The 14,916-nt window shown below is 37.9% G+C and overlaps 1 protein-coding gene across 2 annotated transcripts in view; it reads right to left on the minus strand.

Moving 5' to 3' along the window:
* Positions 1-14,916, minus strand: part of SMAP1 (small ArfGAP 1) — an 87,908-nt gene that overhangs the window by 53,951 nt on the left and 19,041 nt on the right. For both annotated transcript variants that reach the window (XM_051613495.1, XM_051613494.1), the window contains exons 2-4: positions 9,952-10,085; positions 9,182-9,267; positions 5,315-5,390 (exon numbers count right to left, since the gene is read on the minus strand). In XM_051613495.1, coding sequence (XP_051469455.1) covers positions 5,315-5,390; positions 9,182-9,267; positions 9,952-10,085 — 296 coding nt within the window. The remainder of the gene's footprint in view (positions 1-5,314; positions 5,391-9,181; positions 9,268-9,951; positions 10,086-14,916) is intronic.

The following is a 14,916-nucleotide window of genomic DNA, read 5'->3' on the forward strand; positions in this document are numbered from 1 at the left end:
AACAACAACAGCTGGCCAGATAAGAGATGTGTGTTTCTTAAGAAACTGGTCTTTAGAAGTCTTGACCAACTGAAGTCTTGCCAAGAAGAAGACTATGAACCAGTAGTTCTTGTTAATGCTGGTAGAGAATTACAATAGACACTGGCTTGAGAAATATTATTTCCAACTCCATCATGGGCTACACTGCTTAAACTGAATATACCTTTATAGAATCATAGAATGGCTAGGGATGGATCATCTAGTTCCAACCCCTATGCATAGGCAGGGACACCTCCCACTAGATCAGGTTTCTACAAGCCCCATCCAACCTGGCTACGAACACTTCCAGGGAGGGGGCATCCACAACCTCCCTGGGCAACCTGTTCCAGTATCTCACCACCCTCACACTAAAGAATTTCTTTCTAATGTCTAACCTAAATCTACCCTCTTCCACCTTAAAACCATTACTACACTGGTCCTATCACTACATACTCTTGTAAAAAGTTCCTCCACAGCTCTCCTGTAGACCTCTTCAGGTACTGGAAAGCCACTATGAGGTCTCCTTGGAGCCTTCTCTTCTCCAGGCTGAAGAGACCCAACTCTCTCAGCTTGTCTCCCAGCAGAGGTGCTCCAGGCCTCGAATCATCTCCATGGCCCTCCTGTGGGCTAACTCCAAGAGCTCCCTGTCCCTCCTCTGTTGAGGGCTCTAGAACTGGACACAGTACTCCAGGTGGAGTCTCACAAATGCAGAGCAGACGGGCAGAATCACTTCCTTTGACCTGCTGATCACACTTCTTTTGATGCAACCCAGGACATGGTTGGCTTTCCAGGCTGCAACCGCACATTGGTGGCTCATGGTGAGCTATTCATCAATCAACACTCTCAGGTCCTTCTCCTCAAGGCTGTTGTTCTCAATCCGTTCTGTTGGAATACATTACCTATATACTTGGATAATAAGGATATATTTTCCCCAAATACTGTGAATAATATACAATCATCTTCACAAGTTTTAGTCATAATATCACAACCCTGTAACTGTGTCTAAACATTTACAGTTCACTTCAACTATAGGAGTTTTTCAGAGAGCTGACACATCTGCAGATACTTCCATGGAGTACAAAAAAACCCAGTTTGCCTCCCTAGGTAGGCAAAAATTCTCTTGTTTACATTGATCAGAATAAACCTTTAAAATAATACTACTTAAACAGCAGCTAAACAGATACAAAAAACCTCAAGTATTCCAGTACTTTTGAAATAAAGTATTTCTACAAATACTTTGTTGCACATTTTTCTAAAAATATTTGTCCTTGTCTTACAACATTATGAAGCAGCAATTGCTTATGTAACTGTTAAAAAAAATATTATTTGAAAAAGGTTTACGTTCCAAGTAAGATCTAAAGTATAAATATTAAAAAAAAAACAACCTGAAAGGCACCATCCACATTATCATAACATCTTCCTTAAAATACCAGATTGATCTTAACTCTGTTATCAGAGCTGGTAAAAAAACCCAACAAACACATCACTTCCACTGATACTTTATCCCAAGGCTCCCCCCCAGCTACATTGCTTGTTCTGCTTTTTGTTTCACCTGAAGTACATGTGGAAGTACATCTGTAAAAAAAGAGACAAGTGCATTGTGATCTTTTTGAGAAATTCCCTACCTACATCTGCTAACCTGACCAAGAGCACTGTAGTTTGCCTTCCTGGGGCTACCATTGATGCTACATTCCAGAATAATTTTTCTCAAGGCTAAAGCCTAAGACTGTAGTTAAGAATTAGTCTTAACTGATTTCAAAATGTTTCCCAACACCAAACAAAACATAACCACAAAAAACCCCCCACCAAAACCAAACCAAACCCACCACTGTTCAAGGCTGTCAGCCACTCAGGTCTTTCTATAAACAAGTCACAAGCCTGTTCTGAGTCTGACCAAGAAAACAAGAGGGCAGATATTTACTGATACACCCTTATAACAGCTAAGTAAATTTTACCATTCATTTAGGCCTAAATGCTGACACAGAACCAGCATTTCACATTTTCCCAAAAGTGATGCATGAGAAAACTTTAAGATCTATGAATTTTAATAGATTTTAATTGTTTCTTAAAGTCAGGCTGCTTTCAGTCAGAATCAGATTTTTCTAATGTATATTTTATTTCTATTTAAATGCATTACTCTATTCAAATTGTAACTAGCCAAACAAACTGCAGATGCTTTTTTTTTGCCCATAGCTTTATCCTGCATTGTTTTTCAGTAAACTGTGGAAAAAAGGTTTTAATTTTTCATATTTGCCTTCTTTAATTCTGCACAATTGATAGCACTACTGGACTCTGCACTAGTTAATTTTGTTATCATAGTGTGTCAGAAAACAAAACTACTCAATCAACAGTTGTAAATAAAAATTTTGTATCGGAAGATACATTAATTCTGAACATCACAGAACCAAGAACTAAACTTTGACATATATATTCTATCATATAGAATCATAAAACGGCTTGGGTTGGAAAGGACCTTAAAGATCATCTTGTTCCAACCACCTCTGCATGGGCAGGGACATCTCCCACTAGACCAGGTTGCTACAAGCCCCATCCAGCCTGGTCTTGAACACTTGCAGGGACGGGGCAGCCACAGCTTCCCTGGGCAACCTGTTCCAGTGTTTCACCAACCCCACACTAAAGAATTTCTTCCTAATGTCTAACCTAAATCTACCTTCTTCCAGTTTTGATCCATTACCCCTCATCCTCTCACTACAAGCCTTTAAAAAAGCCCCTCCCCAGCTTTCCTGTAGGCCCTTCAGGCACTAGAAGTTGCAATAAGTTCTCCCAGGAGCCTTCTCCTCTCCAGGCTGAACAGCCCCAACTCTCTCAGCCTGTCTTCATAGGAGAGGTGCTCCTACTCCTGGGCTCCAACAGACAGGACACATTAACACAAATGTTGTCCTGTCAAACAAACCTGAAAATACTATGATCTTGCCAAAATTAGGCTACAAGAAATACAGTACTGCATATTTTAAGATAATCTATTCAAAACAACTTTTATGCTACAGGGAGCTTTTACCACAGACAGCAGACCAAACCTGGGAAATCCTCACAGATTTTTAAATGCCACCTCAGCAAAATTACTGGTTAAGGAAAGTGACCCTTAGGGAACAGCAAGCCTGTTTCTGCATTTCTGTGTTCTGTGCAGAAGGCATTGCTACTTTAAAGGTAGCAACAAAAAGCGTGTTAAAAGCTCAGACCGCCCCAGCAAAGCTGATTTCCATTAAAAACGGGACACAGGCAGTGCTACACAAAAGTGAAGACATTTTCCAGAAGAAAAGATTTTGCCATGACATAGCACAGACATCCCAGGAAAATAGTTCACAAGACTACTACTGATGAAAATATCATGCTAGCAAGAGCTTTCACAGCAGAGGGCTGCAGGTTACAAGCAGCAATCTCCCCCTTTCTCCACAGCTGCCCCATAGTTCTTAGCCACCTCCTGGCAGAGTGGGAAGAGGGAAGGCATTGCAGATGGCCTCAGGACTGCAAAAAGAAAGCTTCAGAAACCATCACCAACCCTTGCACAGGGACACAGAAACATGCACTGTGGCAGAACTCCCTTCCACACCCTGTTCTTAAACTCACCACAGATATTCATGTGCTGGAAGTATCTTCCCCTCTTTTCCTGCCAACAGTATCCAGGAGCAGAAAAGCAGATCAGACACAGAATGGAGCTCCAGCTTCACCTTTTCTTCTTCTTCCCTGTCAGTCCCAGGCCTACTCAAATGATGACTGCTGAATACCAGCCACAGCACTATAAGCACATGTGAGCTGGGCTGGGACCAAAGCCAAGGAGGTTACCCAATACAAGCAGCACACTAGGACTACAGGTGCTACACTGGCTCAATCAATTTAATATTGTCTGCTTTTATGATTTTTCTGTAACTGTGATTTCAGATTGCCTACCTCAAACCTGCTGTTTGATGGCCTTGAAGTAAAGCAGATGAATGTGAATGTGTATGAGTCATCTATTGCTAAAATATTTCATAATCAGATTTTTTCCCCCATCTCAGAGACCAGGCCACTCACATTATCAGTTAGTGAAAGAAAAGCCCAGGTAGGAAGAAATAAAATGGTGTTCCCAACTCGGAAGTGACATGCATCTCCTTAGGTTGTCTGGTTTCTATCACTGCTACGATAGGTAAAGTGATTCATATTAGTCTGCAATATGATAAGCAAAATCTGATTACTCCTTCAAACGTGTTAAGGCAGCAGTAAGCTATTCCATTAGATACCAGAATTCTCTGTTTAGAAAGATCTTGAGGGTGTTTATAACTTTTCAAAGAAGTATAATTTTAAAAAACCCTTCCTACTTTCTACTTTTGAATAAAAGTAAAGAAGGGTACCTGACACTATAACTCAAACCACAATTCATATTTTGCCTTTTAAGTGAATAAACTTTCCCCCTACTTCAACAATACTTAATGAAATACACTTCTCTAGTGTCCAGGGTTTTTTTAATCCTTCTCAACCAAAACTATCAAAGATCCATTTTCTCAGGCAGCAAAGGCAGCATAAATTCCCACTCTTTATGTACCCCCTTGCACTCGTTTCTGTGCCAAAGTTCACTGTCTAGTCAGAGAAAGTTACTTAAATAATGTAGGTATAGGGTAGCAAGTGTTTAAGAATACATATACCTATATAAATACATATATAATCAGATTGTATGACCCCAAAAGAGCTGCATTCAAATAACCAAACAGGCTTCAGTAAAGGCTGACATTGTCAAAAGTGCTTTGCCAAGAAAGCTCTCACCAGCTTACTGCAGTGAACATGTAGCTACATGATTAAACATCTTGTTTGCCATACTGCCCCTGTCCTCTTTTAACAGTCCACCTTGCAGCAAGCATAGTCTGGAATTCAGCACAGGACTAAGACCTGCAGAAGAGGTCTATGATTTCTAGGCTTCCTCATCAAGGCATTACAGAGAATGGGGGAAGACAAAATCACCAGAAACAGTAATCCTATCTTATCCCCGGAATATGGAAAAAGATACTCAAAAAGGGCTCAAAGTGAGTTGTTGAAGAACTACCTCTCACTGAAAGAGAAAAACACAAGATTAAGAGTCAGAAGCAAGCTATTTGCTGGATCATAACGCTTTGCTGTTATAAATGTAATATATAATGTATGCTGAACTTACAGAACCTAGGAATAGCTTTCAAGATACACAAAATATAGAATTTAGCTTGGTACCAAAAAAGACATTTCTATATATATGTATTTTTCCACATTTCTCTTATGCAGCTTTCAAAAAAGGGAAATGACAGAATTCTTGGTGAAACTGTTTACTTACATTGAAGGCATTAATTGCATTTTTATCATAATACTTCTTCTTTTCATACTTATCCCTGATGAAAAATTCCACAGCTCTGGAATTAGCTAGTTAAAGGAAAATATGCATTCAGATAAACAGCAACATTACCCTAAAAAGCTGACAGGTTATTAAAATTAAAGAACTACAGAACAAACTGCTCTACACAGAACAACAGCAGTGTCCAAAAAGAGCTTTTTACTACAGAGAATTATTCAATTTAATCTCTTAATGAAACGGTATGAGACAGATATACTAGAAGTAACTCAGTGTTCCAGTTAGGACATTTTCACTTGGTATTTATAAGGTACAGGGCCGTAATACTGCAAATACTGGAAAAAAAGTACTTGTATACAGTAAAGAATTGAAGTACAGTTTACCATCATAACACAGGAAAATATACTTTCTCTTCAGATAAAAGGTCAAATGTATGTACCTGTTCTCTGATGTGCACAAATTGTATTAGGTATCAACAGCTAATCATAAACATTTCTCTGAGACAGCCAAGTCCTACTTGAGAATCTCCTATCACAACAAACATCTCTGTGGAAGTGAAATGAAACTAAAACAGTAGTGATAAAAATAAATTGAAGAAAAGGTGGAAGGAGCAGTAAGCATATTGATGTAGAAGACCAGAACTGACAACTCACTAGATCAAATACAAAAAGGACAGCTAGTTGTCCTCAATTACTCTCCCAGCTTAATAAACAGCTCATGTCACGAAGTGTGAATACTTTAGTAAACCTTAGGTAACTTTAGTAAAGCTGATATACTGGCCTCTGTAGAATAAATTGTAACTCATTTGTTCAGCAATGTAATTATCCATTCAAAAATCAAAATTGCAACTGTGGAAGCTCAGATTCATTGCATCTTAAACTTCCACAGCAATTTTTCTTCAATCAAAGGTACCTTAGCTTCACATACCACCTCTCAAGATTAACACTGAGCTCAGAGCACTCAGTTTCTTCATTCTGTGCATCAAATGTATCATCAACAACCACATTTAGTTTAAAATTGTATGCAAGTGTCACCTGAAGACACTGCTTAATAAAAGTAACATATCATAAAATATTCTTTTCTACCTCTTTCCAAATATATCTACTTTCTAAAGGACACCTTGAACATAGAATTATCTTAGAACTACCACTGAATTATTCTTCTGCCATATCAAAAGACTGTCATTTTGCCAAAAAATCCATGCATATTACCAAATTACAGATTAATGGGAGTTGTGTAATTCCTACAACTTTTCAAATGTTGCTAAGGCTAAACAGGACTCCCTCAGTTTATTTTCAACTTGCAGTCCAAATTACCACATCATATAACCTAGGGGGTGGGGGGAGAAGATAGAAAAAGGGAAATTTTTTTCACGCTTTTGGGTAATAACTGGATAACTATTAAATTAAAGAATTTAGAATTAAACAGAAGAGTCAGAATTTGACTGTTGTAAAATACCTTCTACATACAATCTATCCTTTTTTCAAATAAAACGTTTCAGTTATTTGCCAAAATCAGCATTTTCAGTTGGCACATTTATCTTGTTAAATGTTAAATTTTGGTTGTTAAGGTTTTTATGTTAGATATTTTACTTCCTTTGAATAAATATTTCCCTATTTTTAGCAGTTTCCCAAAATGCACACTCAATATTTCAGTCAATTAGAAAGCTGTAATTAAAAAACTACTAACACAGAATCGTAAGTATTTAAATTTTGTACTTAATTTTTCAGTATCTTATAACACTGGAGTATTAAGTTGGGTATTTTAAAATATATGCACTTTATTGAAGTTATCCTACTTCAATATGTGCAAATTTTTTGATTGCATCTAATTTTCTTTAGATCAGTAACCTACTGTGTCTTGCTAACAAAAGAATTGGGGGTTGGACTAGATGATCTTTTGAGGTCCCTTCCAACCCCCAAGATTCTGTGTGATTCTGTGTGAATTCAAGTCAACCTGAACAGATGCCAAAACTGTTTTAGGAAGTAAAATGAAGAGATAAAAAAAGATTTAATCTATTCTTGGAAAAAAAACAAACAACTTTCAAACAGGAAACTAAAGTTGACATATAAAAAACCACAAAGATGATTCTCAAAGTTAGGCTGTTTGCCAGAACATCTTTGCCAAGTAAAAGAGAAGAATAAAAAAATGCCCAGAAAGGTCAGTCTTGTGATTAAGAAGTGATGGGGGATGTTCAGCTGGACAGTTTGAGCAGATTCCATATACATGTTTCTCCCATGACTCCATTCTACTACCTAAAAAGCAGAAATAAGTGTATTAAAGTGCTACAGAAGTTAAACACCAACAGAGAATAATAACATATACAAAAGTGATCATTACATGCAGAAGTTAATCCAAAAGAACATTCAGCATCTTGAGAATATTCATAACCAGAATGCTGATGAGACACAATGCTTATTTTGTAGTGATACCAAGGGCAAAGAGAAAAGGCAAAAAAAGCCTATAACACAACAGCTTGTAATGAATGCCAAATAGGTAAGTAGTTGCCAAAGTCGTGGGGAAATTAAGAAATAAAACAGAAAATGTTGGCTTCCTCTCTCCTGGCACTGTATTTTTAGTAAAAAGAACACATGCAATGAAATATATTCAATTGACCAAGTCCACCACTTACAAAACTGAAAACAGTTCAAAAAGCTGTGTAATTATTTCAAGGTATACACTGTCAACAAAATAACAAAACATACAGCTTTAAGATTCACTTTTGAGTAAATTTTAGTCAAAGTATTTCAGTCTTACGGCAAAAAATAAAGTTCTAGAATATTACAGCTGGAATACTACAGTGCTACCTAGTTCCAGCTGCTTTTTCTTATGTGTATGTATGTTTAATTTAAAAGGTACTGGAACGTGAAGAAACGTATCTGTTTCGCTCAAGTGCATTTTATAACGAGGAGTTTAACCCTTCATGCAGCACATTGAGCACAGCATCTAACAAGTAGAACAACCACAATCACTTTTGGATATAGGAGGAAATTCAGATCCTGCTACAACTAAGTCCGTTTATCAGCCTCCATAGCCTGTATCATGCTAAGATATCTCATTACAGTTAGAGCTTCACTAAGATCAAGAGAAGCAAAACCTACCTGTGGAATAACATCACTAAACAAGGAGTTAATAAAAATCTAAATTAATTATATTATACATTACGCTAAGACATCAGTACATTTGAAAAGCATGTTTTTTGAGGGAAGCTATTTATTGGTGGTTTCTCTTCAAACCCTCCCCTTCCAAATATGTGGTGATAACCTCACATCCCCTTAAGTCATGCCCATCAGGAAGTCTGGTTTCTTTAGATATTCCCATGCTAGTCATCTGTGCTGCACACTGCACAGAACACATACCCTTTAACACCAAAAAATACTGAAGTGCCAACTTAATATTTAAAAATACAAAAAATGCTTACAGAAGACTTAAATCTAGAGGACATCCATACTTCAGTAAGATCCAATGGCTTATTTTACTTTATGATCCATCTCATTATTTCCTGCTCAAATGCTTCTAACTTTAGCTGGCAGTTAGTCAAGATAAAGACAGAATATTCAAGAGCTCTCTAGTATCACTAACTTCCTACATATAGGGAATTTGTGAAGTCACCTGTTCTGAATGCAAAAATAAATGGGGCTTGCCAAATCTCATTACTAGGTAGATTCCCTATCTCTGAAGTAATTTAAATTTTTTCTGAACCATTCCCAACTTCCACTGTCACTTCTTACACAACAATATCAATGACATAAATAGGGCGAGTTGCCAAACATAGCAGTTCCTTGAAACAGTCATAAAACAAAAATTGCATTAAAAGTCATTTCAGTGTGAAAGCTAAACCAAAAAGGATACTGATCTGTTTGAGGTCTTCGGAAGTTCTCTGGTAGGTTAGCTTCATAGAGTAGTCTTGCTTTAGTATTTCCCATTTCCTGCATGCACTGAGGAAGAGTCATAGCAAACAGTTAGCTCATCAGTCCATCAATACTTTAAATACTGAAACAGTCAGAATGCTACTGCTGTGCTTAAATGACACAGCAGATTTTTAACTTGGAGATCTCTCTGCTGCCATGTGTGTCTTGGGAAATGCCCCCATGACACAGAAGGGCTGCCTGCCAAGACTTGCTGGACAAAAACTAACACCACAATTGCTGCTTACAGTGTAAACTAGCCCCTCCAGTGAAAGATAAGCTTTCCTCTCTCAGGATGGCTCTTCAGAACAGAAGGAACATTTGTCTGACAGCAGAAAGATGTCTCAGACTGGAGCATACCTGAAAAATTCAGTGCTTAGTACACCAAAAGAGTGTAATCAAGCATCAGACAAATGTGTGAATGCTACCTTGCTGAAAAGGAAATGCCTTACAACACATTTTCTACAGATACAATGAAGAAGCAGCTTTCAGAGTCTCTGTGGCAAGGTACAATGCATCTAAAACTATAAAGATAGCTAAGCCAATTTCTGAAGTGAGTTTTCAGAATTCAAACTCACTACAGTAGAATTATAACACATCAAGAACCACTCTGATTGTAAAACGTTTATGTTGGGGCATCACGACAAATTAAATAGTTTCAAAAGGATTCCTAGTATTCCCTTCAAATTGAAAACACATTGTATGATATTTTACCTGTATTTGCTCTGGTGTCCATTGGTCCAAGTTGACAGACTTGACCCTTGATATATGGACCCCAAGATTTCTATGTATTCCAGCACATCTGATGCAAATAAAAACACCGGTGTTCCAAGAGGCCCATCTTGGACCTAAGGGGAATGGATAAAAAGCATTTCAAAACTCACATCATATTTGAGTTAGCCAGATTAAGCTAGGAAGTCATACGTTGTGTCCATCACCCTCCCCCTGGTAAAAAAACTCCTAATATATTTTAGGAAGTTGGCTTAGTAGTAACAACAGGACTTTGGTTACAACGTGAATAATCCTTACAGCTATGCATCAGATGCAAGCATCAGCAGAAATCAGAAGTTGCACTTCTTTCTGAAATTAAAAGCTTCCTAAGACATGCATCTGCACCTAACTTGAAATTAAATGTAGGGCAATCTTATATTAACGCAACAAATCCTTTAATACCTCATACAGCACAGACTTCACAACAGTAGCATGCAAGCTCTTAGGGATTGATTATACAGAGATTTGCAAAACTAACTGACTAAGATATTAATGACTAAGAATAGTGGAAAACTGAATGCGTTCAGTGCCCTTGATTCTTAAGCTACAGCATGGTTTGCCATTCACAACACAATGAATTTTCTTACAGATTTGAGTTGATTTATGAACCTTAGCACTGTTTCTTTGCTGTGTTGGCATAATGAGGCAGATCTAAAGGACACTGGCCTAAACTCCCATAGTGACACTTGGGATGTTTGCCTTGAAGTTACCACACAAATAAAAACTCTTACTTATATCATTAGAGCTCTGTACACTATCACTGTTAAAGGCACTCTTTTAAAGTCCATCTAGTTCTGAGCTCTAAGGAGTACAGACACTAACCATCAAAAGTAAGAAGACGCATTGAAGAGCTGAAAAACATTTCAAGCAATTATTCTCTGCCTTTGTATGACAGATGTGCATCTAGACCACTCATGCAACTGCAGCAGTTTGCATTTCAATATTAATATACTGTATGGACACTTTCCTGGAGCCTAAAAACCAATTTTATGCCTCCCTCTCCTAATCTTTAGCTGAGGACTGTGTTGGGTTGATCCCAGCCAAACACCTACAAAGACGCTCACTCCCTCTCCTCTCCCACAGGACAGCGAGTGAACAGAAGGAAGGTGAGAAAAGACAGGCAGACTGAAATAGCAAGTTTTAATAAATGAAGCAAGAACTGCACAGAACCAACGGAGAGAAAAAAAAAAGATTTCTTCACTACTACCCATCGGCAGGCAGGTGTGCAGCCACTTTCAAGAAAGCTGGGCCTCAGCAAGCACACACAACACTTTGGAAGACAACAGCATAACCAGGAATGTCCCTTCTCCCTTTTTTTTTTTTTTTTGAGCATTTACCACTGAGCACATCATCATATGGTATGAAATGATAGATGCATATCAGTTGGAAAAAACCGTTAAGATCATCAAGTTTTATGGCTCATCCCAAGTTCTTGCCCACCTCCCCCCAGTCTACTCCTCTGCCGGGGGGGGAGAAAAAAAAAAAAGTAGTGTGCTAGCACTGTTCAGCAAGAGTCAAAACAGAGAAGGAGAAAACCTTTCAGACTCGATTCCTTTGAGCTGGTATTTGAAAATCCCAAGAGATGTTCGAGACTTGCCAGCTTTCTTGCAAGAAACTTTCCTCTTCTTACTGGAAATATGGTTTATATTTTGGGTCACCACCTTGCTTTCAATTTGTTTCGTTCAAGATCTCAAGAAGTCAGACCACCTAATGTCCACTGCTTGACCCTTAAAACCAAAATTTTTAAGATGACTGGCAGTTTTCAAAATAAGTGCTACCATCATAAAATTACATTTCACAGGTCAAAAGATCTAATAGTTACTCAGTAAAACAAACACATTATTTCTCACATGGCACTTCTAAGTTAAAACTACTAGTTGTCAGGTAAGAACAAACAGTCAACCTGTTTACAATGTGTGTCTTAAATAGTTCAACAACTAGCAACTTGCTGACCTGCCTTTCCTGCCCCTTGGCCCCATGAAACACTAGAGACACAAAATACTCATCCTGTACTTACAGTCTGTATAGAATTATAGTACAGGAAGAGCCCACTTACAATTTACATACTTCAAATTTTAATGCTCCAGCATGTGCAGTTTTCCAGACCGGTTGCCTCAACATACTAATGAAGTTTCAGCTGAAGTCGTACACCAGAAGAAGCTTAATCCAAAATCCTCCTTAGCCACTCCATGTAGATCAAGTACTTCAGCATTTGCAGTTGCTTAATGTAGCCCATGATAGTTTGGAAACAAAAAGGTAAGGCAAGGTCTTGCGTGCCTAACAGCTTGCCCAGTTTTTTTCCCCCAAGTTTTGGACAGGCTACTATAGGGACGAGAGGCTTTTATCTGTAGCATCTATGTGCTGTCCATATTTTTATCCTACAGGGTGTTTACACAGCCACTATAAACTCTTTAACACAGAATTTGTACAACTACACATCCCCTGTGTTTCCTATTCTTATGGTTCTTCCTCAACTATAATATCCCAGATAGGCAAATTCTACATTAATGAGACAAGTCTGGGATGACAACTTCTCATGACTAAATTCTATCCTAATAAACCTAGAGGGAAGAGTAACCTCATAGTTTAACATTTTAACTTAAAATTTTCTTAACAAAAAGAAAGATCATAACAACTTGTGAATTAGTTGTTTTTCTCCTGGAACAGAACAGTTTTACATTTTCCTGGAAGCTCAAATTTCATTAATTTGTACTTCTGAAATAACTTTGGGAATTCAAATGTTTAAGCAATAAAGCAACAAATTAAGCAGTGGAATAACAGAAACCTGATGCCAGGCAAAAATGTTCACATGTAGTCTCTCAATTTATTTCAGAATAATGACAATATTCAATATTGAACACTCCAAATGAAAAATGTGTTAATTAATACAAATTGATCAATTACAGCCACAGTTAAAACAGTACACAAAAGATACAAAATATTTTCTGCTGTGCTTGACTTTGCTAAACAGTCAATTAAAGCTTAGTCTGCAAACCTTCCTGTGCAATAAATACTTAACAGTAATTCAGCCTGATTCAATAAGCAATATATGTATGAAGTCAGGATCCTTATTTCTGTACACAGGAAACATTTTGTCCTTACTAGAACTATTCACAGCTTTTTTCTCATTGAGTCCTTAAAGATACATTTGTTTTTTCTTCAGCAAAATTAACAAAAGTAACCTAGTTTATCTGCTGTACATGTTTTGCCAACCAGTTATGAAAACAGACATTTGGCTTCAGAAATGAAAACTGAATGTTAAGAATCTTGACGACTGTTATTTTAGGTTATTTATAGCATCATGAATGTTTTGGGTTGGAAAGGACCCAAAAGATCATCTAGTTTGACCCCGCCTGCATGGGCAGGGACACCTCCCACTAGACCAAGCTGATCAAAGCTCCATCCAACCTGGCCTTGAACACTTGAAGGGAGGGGGAATCCACAACCTCTCTAGGCAACCTATTCCAGTGTCTCACCACCCTCCCAATCAAGAATGTCCTCCTAATGTCTAAACTAAATCTACTCTCTTCTAGATTAAAGCCATTACCCCCTGTCCTGTTGCTACACACACCTTATGAAAAGTCCCCCAGCTTTATTTATCAGCCAATATTAACATGAAAGACTAAGTTTTAATACAGCTGTAATTTTATTTTTTTGAAAGACATTTCAATACAAGCCTTTTACTAGAAGAGCTGAGCTGCACTTCCACCACTTGCTGCACCCACTATCAATGCACTACTCAGATGTAAAAATATGTTTCCAGTAATTTCTTCAGTCATTTAAGATACAGATAACTGCTTAAAAATATTGCCTGCCTCTTTCAGCTTTTGCTAAAGTTATCTTAAGGAAAAGCACCACAGGATTTGTACTGTCCTGAAAATGACCAATGTTTATACTAGACTAAACATTACTATAGTATGAAGCCCTTGAAACACTGCCTGGATGAATCAAGGAAAAAGCTTCAGCAATAATGAAGCAGATTGGTGCTTCCAAGATGAGAATCTGATTTATCTATCTTTTCTTCAATCTAAACTTCTTTCTTATATTTTCCTACTGATTACACTTAAATTTCCTTTCAGTTCTTAATAGGTAGTTAGGCAAGGTCATCTGGGAAGGTGTGTGCCATTTTCTAGACAAGATCTTGAATGTGCTAGATCGTTCTTGTGAAGACCTGACAGTCTTTCTTAGGATGGTGTGACATTAACAATTTAAGTAACCCTTAAAATAATCTTGAATAAAAACCCACAAGCTTTATTACGCATATTTAGTATTATTGTCAAGTGTAACTTAGTTACCTTCATAAAAGGCAGTGATTAAGTTTTTATTTGAAATTTAAACACTGCACAAGCTCAAACTTCTTGTTAAGAGCTAAACAGAAGGATGGATTTGAGCTGCCATATGGCTTCAGAAAAACTCAGTTTTGGCTGTTACACATTAAACGGAGAATATCAACCAACATTTCCCACTGTACTGGGCCTGGCTGGAATTCAGTTAACTTGCTTCAGAGCAGCTCATATGGAGCTGTGCTCTGGATTTGTGACTAAAACAGCACTGATAACACTGCTGCTTTGGCTACAGCTGGACTGTGTTTGCACAGTCAAGGCTTTCTTTCCCACTCCCACCCAGTAGGCAGTGGGTGGATAAGAGGCCAGGAGTGTAGACAGTCAGGGACACCAGACCCCAACCGACAAAAGGAACATCCCAAACTATATGACACTGTCCTCAGAAACAAAAGGTGCAGGGAAGAAGGCAGAGGAAAGGAAGACATTTCTGGTTACAGCATCTGCCTTCCTAACAACCATTACCAACACCAAGCTTCTGCTTTCCAGGACATCGGTGCAAATCTGACTGCTGAAGGGTAGTGAATTTATTTCTCTTTTCTCTTCTCTTGCATGTGCAGTTTTTGCT

This window comes from Apus apus, chromosome 3 (genome assembly GCF_020740795.1).
Source record: "Apus apus isolate bApuApu2 chromosome 3, bApuApu2.pri.cur, whole genome shotgun sequence".
Taxonomy (NCBI): domain Eukaryota; kingdom Metazoa; phylum Chordata; class Aves; order Apodiformes; family Apodidae; genus Apus; species Apus apus.